The sequence below is a fragment of the Gracilinanus agilis genome, chromosome 1, assembly GCF_016433145.1.
Source record: "Gracilinanus agilis isolate LMUSP501 chromosome 1, AgileGrace, whole genome shotgun sequence".
In the NCBI taxonomy this organism is placed as follows: domain Eukaryota; kingdom Metazoa; phylum Chordata; class Mammalia; order Didelphimorphia; family Didelphidae; genus Gracilinanus; species Gracilinanus agilis.
Genome location: NC_058130.1, coordinates 133,275,028 through 133,284,247, shown reverse-complemented (window position 1 = coordinate 133,284,247; position 9,220 = coordinate 133,275,028). Strand labels below are relative to the sequence as shown.

Here is a 9,220-nt window from a genome sequence, read left to right as displayed (position 1 = left end):
TTAGATGCTGCAGAACAGTGTATCAACTTGCACATAGCCATTATAAGTATTAGAGCCAGAATACAGAGTCTGATCTTCTGACTCCCTATCTACAGCTCTCTTATCTTTTTTTAAACTCTTACTTTCTGTCTTAGAATCAGTACTGTGTATTGGTTTCAAGGCAGAAGAGCAGTAAGGGCTAGGCAGCGGGGTTAAGTGATTTGCCCAGGCTCATCTAGCTAGGAAGTGCCTGAATCCATATTTGAACCCAGGACCATCCATCTCTAGGCATGGCTCTCAATTCACTGAACTACCTAGCTGCCCCCTCTAGAGCTCTTTTTAATCCCATGACTACTGCATGACATTGGGCAAGTCATTATTAAATTATTCTATGAATCTTAGTTTCCTCATCTGTAAGATGTAAATTCTATTTTCCCCCTTTTCTATTATGAACTTAACATCAAAGACAAATACTTGACTGTACAAAGGGGATTATATGTGAAATTGAATGGTTTTATACTTCAGTCATTGCCTCCTTTTCCCAAATCTGCATTTCTAGTTCTTATCTTTCTCGAGGGCCCTAGATGCACATCGTCAGCTGCCTGCTGGACATCTTCATCTGGATGTCCATTGGTTTCTCAATTTCAACACGTAAAAACTCAATTCAGTTTACCTTCCTGACTTCCAATATTACTGTTCTTGATATCACCACCTTTCTAGTTACTCAAGCTAGAAACCTCAATGTCAACTTTGATCTTTTTTCTTTTTCACTCGTCATATATAACCAGTAAATAAATCCTGTGTATTCTGCCTCCCCTCAGATTGCCCCAAACTAAGTTTTTTTTAAATTCCTAATATAGCTTTCCTGCCTTATCTCCCATTCTATGTGCCTTATTCTACAAAGTAATCTCTACCTATTATTCCCCAAAAGTATTTCATATTCTCTAACCTCCATATCCTTGCTTTTATGTCAGAATAAGGAGAATTAGAGATCACAGAGGAAGATCCTCTTAACTTTATAGCTAAAGAAATAGACCATGCAATCCAGGCAAAGATCAAAAGGCAAGTACTAGGTTTGAACCATAAATTCCAGTAGCCTAATGTTCCATCTTCTCTTCTTCAGGAGCTACACGTTGCCAAATGAGCAAAGGCAGAACCAGCCGTCGCCCCTCTGTGGCACGAGTCCGAGTGGCTGTGAGACTTAGGCCCTTTGTAGAAGAGGCCAATAGCACCAGTGAGAGCTCCTGTGTACGGGGCCTGGACAGCTGTTCCTTGGAGATTGCCAATGGGAGAAATAGTCAGGAGACACTCAAATACCAGTAATGGACCAAGGACCCTTTCTTTATCCCATTACTTCAGAATCCCCAGGACCCTCACATTGACATCACTTGTGGGGACTGTTATGTTGACTCTTTTATTGCTCTTCCTCATGCACACATGCCCCTGACTATCATGTCCCATCTCTGTGCTATATGTTTTGTTTTTTTTTAAACCCTTACCTTCTGCCTTGGAGTCAATACTGTGTATTGGCTCCAAGGCAGAAGAGTGGTAAGGGTAGGCAATGGGGGTCAAGTGACTTGCCCAGGGTCACACAGCAGGTAAGGGTCTGAGGCCAGATTTGAGCCTAGGACCTCTCGTCTCTAGGCCTGGCTCTCAATCCACTGAGGTACCCAGCTTCTCTTCCCTCCCCCCTCCCCCCCCCCCCCCCACGTGTGCTATATGCCTTAAGCACTCTTTCCCCTCTAATTGACTGGATTGTATGACTTCTGTCTTTCTGGTTTGCAGGTTTGATGCCTTTTATGGGGAAACAAGCACCCAGCAGGACATCTATGTTGGCTTTGTCCAGCCCATCCTTCGCCACTTGATGAATGGACAGAATGCCAGTGTGCTTGCCTATGGTCCAACAGGCGCAGGTTAGGGGAGAGTAGAATGGGTCCAGGGCTTTGTGCAGAGGGCAAAAAGAGTTATGACACTGTCTGAAAACCAGTAATTTTTTAAAATAATATTTTGGTTTTTTCCCAATTACAAGTAAGAACAATTTTTAATGTTTGTTTTCTAAAATTCTGAGTTCTAAATTCTCTCCCTCCCTAAGACAGTAAAGCAATTTGCTATAGGTTATACACATGTGACCATGAAAAGCATATTTCAGTATTAGTCATGTTGTGGAATGGGGGGTTGGGGAGTAAAAAATAATATGCTTCAATCTGCATTCAGAATCCAACAATTCTTCCTCTAGAAATGGAGAGCTTTTTTTCTCTCAAGTCCTTTGGAATTGGCTTAGATCACTGTATTGCAGAGAATAGCTAAGTCATTCATAGTTGATCATCCTACAATATTGCTATTACTTTGTTCAATATGAAAGCCAGTAATCTTACTGTTTCCTCTTGTCTTCTTCCCACAGGGAAGACATACACAATGCTAGGCAGCCCAGAGCAGCCTGGCATTATCCCTCGGGCCCTTAAAGACCTCTTGCAGCTCACCTGGGAGGAGGGTGCAGAAGGGCGACCCTGGGCCTTTGCTGTCTCCATGTCCTATTTGGAAATCTATCAAGAGAAGGTGAGGCTCCTCTTAAGTTAGGAGAGATTGAGATAGGAACTGGAGACCTAAACCTTTGGGATAGTTGGGAAATGTCAAGGAAAAAGGTCTCTCCAGGAAAGAGGACTTGGTTGAATGGAAAACTTAGATCTTGTTTAAGGAGAGAAAGTGAGGATAATAGTGAAGCCCAGCTATAGAAGGTCAGGATGCTATATATAAGGGATTCTACCTTGTTTCTGTCTTTCCCAGGTATTGGACCTCCTTGCCCCTGCTTCAGGGGACTTGGTGATCAGAGAAGATCGATGGGGGAACATCCTGATCCCTGGACTCACCCAAAAACCCATTGCTTCCTTCACTGACTTTGAACAACACTTCCTGCCAGCCAGCAGAAACCGAACTGTGGGAGCTACCCGACTCAACCAGCGCTCTTCCCGAAGCCATGCTGTGCTCCTGGTTAAAGTGGGTTTGTTGTCAGCATATTGGGGGTTGGAGGATTTTGGATGGGAGGTAAAAAGTAGAGGCAGGGAAAAAGTTACCCAGAATTGGGCCTCTGAACTTTCATTCACTGAGTAACCTCTCACACACAGGTGGAACAACGGGAGCGGATTGCCCCATTCCGGCAACGAGAGGGGAAGCTCTATCTGATTGACTTGGCTGGTTCAGAGGACAATCGGCGTACAGGCAACCAGGGCTTGCGGCTAAAGGAGAGTGGAGCCATCAATGCCTCCCTCTTTGTGTTGGGCAAGGTGGTAGATGCATTGAACCAAGGCCTGCCCCGTGTTCCCTACCGAGACAGCAAGCTTACCCGACTGCTACAGGTCAGGTTGCTCTGGGAAGCAAAGGTTCCTGGGATTCTAGTTCTAGAGATGTAGAAAAAAGGGGCATGCCGATTTCTTCCTTGGGGACAAAGATTCTCATTTCTATTAAGAATCTATTTGTAAAATACTTTACTGTTTTACATTCTTTCTCTGAAGCTCAGAGTAATTCTAAGAGAGGCAGGCCAAATGACATCCCCATTTTATAGGTGAAGAAAACCAAAGCTCAGAGATTAGTTAACTTGTCTAAAGTCAGAGTTAGTAACTCTTAAGTCCCAAGCCAGTGTTCTTTCCCCTACCCAAGCTGAGGCCTGAGAATGGCCAAGATAAAGGGAAGAGGAAAGAACAGTGATAAAAGCTGTATCTTTGGAAATAGGGGTAGACCATGATAGAAGAGCACCTAGCTCCTGACTCACTTTTCCTGTCTTCCCTAGGACTCCCTCGGAGGTTCAGCCCACAGTGTACTCATTGCTAATATTGCTCCAGAGAGGCGCTTCTACCTAGATACAGTAACGTCACTCAACTTTGCCTCCAGGTCCAAAGAAGTAATCAACCGGCCATTCACCCATAAAAGCCTTCAGCCCCCTGGTAAGAGGTATATGATAGGAGAGAGATAAAGAATAGGGAGGGGAAAGTTTGAGACCTTGAGTATCAGGTATTGTAATATCTGTTGTCTTGTTGAGGCTGTTGAAAGCAGAGATAGATGGCTATATTATTCTCTTTACCATTTAGCTTTTATCCCAGTGAAGCCAGGCCAAAAGGAACTGATGGATCCTCCAGAAGCAAAGCAGGCTAGAAGCCAGGAAGAAATGGAAGACAGGACAAGTAGCCCAGAACTTCTATCTGGCTGTCCCAAACGAAGGTGAGACAGAAGGGATAATCCTTTTAGTCCTCCATCTCTCCCACATAGCGTTGCTATAGTATTCAGGAAAAGCTTTTTCCCAAATAAGAATGTTAGTGATGAGAATTGGTTTACATCCAGGCAAACATATTACTCATTCTTGAGGGCCTATGTATATAGTGTTGTGACTCTCTGTATTTTCCTGCTGTCACACAAGAATTTGAGCTCTGGCCTCAACTCTCTTTATTCCTGTCCTACCCTGCCATGAAATCTAGACATTGAAAGTAACATTCCTGGGTCAGCCCAAGCAGCATTCGAGGATTGGTCTGAGGGTCAGCCAGGTGGTTCAATGGTTAGAGACCTGAAGATGGAGGAGATCCTGGGTTCAAATTTGGCCTCAGACCCTTAATAGCTGTATGACTCTGGGCAAATCACTTAACCCCCATTGCCTAGCCCTAACCACTCTTCTGCCGTGGAATCAATATTCTGTATTGATTCTAAGACAGAAGGATAAAAAATTTATTTTGGACATAAGTTCTCTCCAGGTTTTTAGAGATAGCAAGTCCAGTTTAGGAAATCTTTTTCCTTGGCATATCTATATAGCAAGGCCATCCACAAGAATATGACTTTGCAGGGGAAGCATCTAATCCTAATGCAGTGATGGGCAAACTACAGCCCTCCTGCCAAATGCAGCCCCCTGAAATGTTCTATCCTAATCTGGCAAATACAATGAGTAGGATACAATACAATGAATACAATGAAAGAGTTGCCTTAGAAAGAGATGGACAGATGAGCATTTCCTTTCCTTTGGGCCCCCTCTTTAAAAAGTTTGCCCATCACTGTAATGCATGAGATATTGACCATTTAAGGATAGGGAAGAGAATTCAGAGAGCACCGAGTTGAGAAAAAGTCCATATAAACTAGGAAAAGGCAAGTTTAATTTCTCCTTTACAAATACCCTGGCTCAGTTAGTTTACTATCTTTAGTAAAACTATTCAAAGCCATTCTGAATTTTAGTCTTGGCCTCAGGAAGCTGGCCAGTCCACTCTAGAAATGTAAGAATAATAAAGGTAAAGTTAATATAGCTTAAAACACTTTACATATTTCTGTGATCCTTACCACAACCCTATAAAGTAGACAGGGCAGATGATATTCCCTTTTTTATAAATGAAGAAACTGAGACCCCCAAAAGTTTTTTGACACACCAAAGGTCACGTAGCCCAAAAATGCTAGAGCTTTTGATGGAAGTGCTGTTCTTTAAGTGATTGTCCTAGTTTTGAGCAGTACTGGACCTACCCTAACACCCTGAAATGCCTTTCTTTAAAATGACCTTCAGCCTTTGATTGCTGTCATTAGCATCAACTGACCATTTTAGTACAGCCTTTATACTAAATGCTTGAGGCCAATGGATTGTTCTAGTGTTGGGCTCAGCAGTTCCAAGGGCTTCCTATCTAAGACCAAACATGTTGTATTGAGGATGAGGACCTCAATGCAGATGGAACATAAACTAGATACAGAATCTCTGGGCTGGGCATCATAAAACTATACAAAAAAATGAAAATAGTCTGTGCCATGTGTAATTATGGACATGTGACAATCACCAAGCAAAAACTCATTATCCCAGTATTAATGAAGGATGCTATTTTTCCTTTTACTCCCTTGTGAGTTCTTTCTAAAACCTCATGTTGCTTAAAGCTCTTTAAAGCTTTTCCCCGCTTTAAAACCAAAACTTTGGTGACATTCCTGTTGTCAACAATTTATGGTCTGAGTGGCTTGATTGATGCATTGCTTCATGAGGCCTTCTCAAGGATCAACCAAGTCCTATAACCATGGAGCTGTTCCTATCTTACTCATTCTTAATACATGTAGTGATTTGTGGTGTTTGTACCATTCATAATGGCACAATGCATTTTACTGGGGGCTTAAGGTTACCTTTTTGTGGCAGTCAGGACTCAAATCAAGATCTTTAGTCTAAACCTAATGCCTCTGACACAAATTTGATATTCTTACTTATGGGAAGATGGGGAATTCATCCATGGGAAGCAGGTAGCTATTAAATGAAAAAGAAGTATAAAATTCATTTATCCTTAGCCCTCTGAAGCAGCTGAATACCCTAGAACCAGCTGTGCAAGAGCGCCTGCTAAACCTGGATCGAATTCTAGACTCCCAGGGGAGCCACAGAACTTCAATCCTAAGCACACCACGAAGAGAACGGACAGCTCTAGAAAAGGCTTTGAAAGAGAAGGACTTGGAGATTCAGGTAGACTATGGAAAGAATTCAAGGCTGGGTTGAAGCCTTCTTTACCTTTGTGTTCCTGTCACGTTTCCTTCCTACCTATTTGCTACCACCCTTCCAGCTTCCTCATCCTGGAATTTGATTGACCCTGACTCCATTCCTCCCTAGCTATATGGCAAGGGTCAGCAACCTTTTTGGCCGTGAGAGCCATAAACGCCACATTTTTTAAAATTAATTTCATGAGAGCCATACAGTGCTCACAGTGCCACTCCTGTAACAGCGCCTGAAAAAAAATTGACTTTATGGCTCCTGCAGAAAGAGCCATATGTTGCCAACCCCTGCTATATGGCCAGGAACTTACTATCTTAGCTTTCCTAGTGGCATGCTGTTCTAAATCCTTGGGGAACAAATTGCATTAGGCCCTCAGGTGTATGATACTGATATCACCTTCTTCATTTATTCCTACAGAGGCTGAAGGAAAAGTATAAAGAGCTAGAGGCCAACAGACAGAGTCAAAAGCCCAAGGAACTGGAGGAAGAGGAGAATGGCTCACTGGCCCCACCTTGTCCCCTTCCCTCAAAAACAATCTCCATGACCAAACCTCTGAATAGAGTTGTACCCTTTCGGCTAAGTAAGGAGAAACTAGGTTGAGGGCTGGAAGTTCTGGACAAGGGAAGGGAAACTAAAGGGGAGGATTAGTGACTGCTCTGACATGATTATTGCCTCCAATCTGTACCTTTAGTTCAGGAGCAGACAACATCCCAAAATAAGGCCCATGTCCTGCAGAAAGAAAGCCGTAAGAGGAAGGTAAGACAACCTGCAGACATGGATATTTGGGCCTACAGGGGAGGGTATGAGAAGTCAAGACACCTTGTCATTCAATTATTTATGGAGCTTCTAAGAATAAACTCTAGTTTGGAACTATTATCTAGTTAGTGAAGATGAAATATGTAAACATAAGAAAAATTAAACACTAGATGAGGCCCATGACAAAAGGAGAGCTCTCAGGAGGTGGTACATAAACAATTGCCAAATGGGAGGTACTCTCAAGTGCCATGGGAACTCAGAAGGGAGAAAGCAGTGAGGGCTACAACTACCAGCTCTAAAAGGTTTCATTGAGGGTGGTACTTGAAGGATGGGTTGATTGAGGATAGGTCTGAGGCTGGGGTGGGAATGAATAGGGTGTGTTCTGGCAATCATAAACCCTGTACCAGAGAATAGTGGGGTAGAGATGAGGGAAAAGAAAGGCTGGAGCTGGCCAAACCCCTCCACGTGGTGCTGGCTGCCTACCTGCAACCCGCAGGGAGCCCCTGGAGATCCCCCACATACCCTCCTCTCTCCATCTATCCGTCGGGCAGCAGCCCGAGCCGATCTGTGGGCAGCAGGAAGAGCAGCCTGAGGGGCTCTGCACCACCTTGGAACTGCTGCAGATGCCCCCAGACCTCCTGACCGAGAGCCGCAGGAAGATCCTGGGCCTGCTCAATACTGGCTCTGCCAAGGAGCTTCGGAGGCTGCAGCGTATTGGAGAAAAGAAAGCCCAGCTCATCGTGGGCTGGCGGGAGCTGCACGGCCCCTTTGCGGAGGTGAGGCGGGCCGGCTGCTGGGAGGAGGAGGAGGAGGAGGAGGAGGAGGAGGACTTGAGGGGAGACAGGCAGGCAGGCAGACAAGACAGGCGAGCTTTCCCTAGGCAGAATGATAGGCTTTTCCCTACCCCGCAGGTGGAGGACCTGGGGCAGGTGGAAGGCATCTCTGAGAAGCAAGTGGCCACCTTTGTGAAGGTAAGGGGGGAGGGGTTGGGCCGGGCAGTGAAGGAGGGGGCTGGGCCGCGGGTCTAATTGACTTCACTCTCCTTTTCCAGGCCAACATCCTAAGCTTGGCTGCCGAGTGTTTCAGGGCCTTGCCGCGGAAGGACATCTGAGCGCCGCTGCTGCTGGTCGCCCCGCCATCGCTTCCTGGTGCCGCGGAACACCTAGACTCCGTCCGTGTTTTACAGTGGGGGGTGGGGGTGGGCGGGTTTCTGTAAATAGAGTGTTTTGTCCAGTCGCCTCTGCCTGATTCTTGGGATGGGGGGGCTCGCGGAGCCCGCCATCCGCGCATTTGCTCAGGGAGGTGGGAAGGGGATAGGTGGGTTGGGAGGGCTAATTATTGATCTATTTTCCAACGTAATTTAGCATTCGCCCCCATTTCTCCTGGGGAAAGCAATCTCTGGGCGAAATGGGCGGGGAGGGTCAACAGTCGCCATTTTTAGGGAAAGAGGGGGAAGGGAAGAGCGACAATTGTAAATAAACTCCTGGGGGGAGGGACGGTGGCCGAAACCAGACAAAATACTTTTGTGAGGCCTGGAGGGTGACGACCGTTAGGCGCGTGCCTAGGATTTTCTCCGCCCCTCCCATCACTGCGCGCGCGCCCAAGCTCCTCTCGTTCAGCAAAGGCAGCGACATTATGCGCGTGCGCGCGGAATAACGGCCGCTGGCGGAGAGAGGAGGGGGGACTCGGTAGAGGGAGGGGGAGCCGCCCCATCCCCCGCGTGCCCACCACCTGCACCATCCTAGGCCAATCAGCGCCTGTCTTGAGGGTCTCGCGCTAACGGAGGTTGGGGCAGCTGGGTGCCTCCCCTCCCCCTCCCGCCCGTGTCCCTCTCTCTCTTCCCCCTCCCCCCAGACTCGCGCGCCCGCGCTCGCGCTTGCCCGAGACTCCGTGTGTGTGTCCTCGCGCCCCCCTCCCGCCCGCTCGCCCTCCCCGCGCGCAGTGTGTGCTCCGCTCCCCCCCCATCCTCCTCCTCCCATCCCTCCCGCCCCGCGCGCCTCCCGCCCG

The 9,220-nt window shown here is 46.6% G+C and overlaps 1 protein-coding gene across 1 annotated transcript; it reads left to right on the top strand.

Annotated features, from left to right (window-relative positions):
* Window positions 1–1,065: 1,065 nt before the first annotated feature.
* On the top strand, window positions 1,066–8,449 carry KIF22 (kinesin family member 22; the record flags this gene model as incomplete). The annotated part of the gene is given in 13 exon segments (XM_044677391.1): window positions 1,066–1,298; window positions 1,765–1,892; window positions 2,381–2,535; window positions 2,764–2,973; window positions 3,102–3,332; window positions 3,764–3,917; window positions 4,062–4,191; window positions 6,262–6,430; window positions 6,875–7,037; window positions 7,149–7,213; window positions 7,765–7,989; window positions 8,125–8,184; window positions 8,265–8,449. Coding segments are annotated over 13 exon segments (1,983 nt in total), but the record flags the coding sequence as incomplete, so codon positions are not given.
* Window positions 8,450–9,220: the final 771 nt, after the last annotated feature.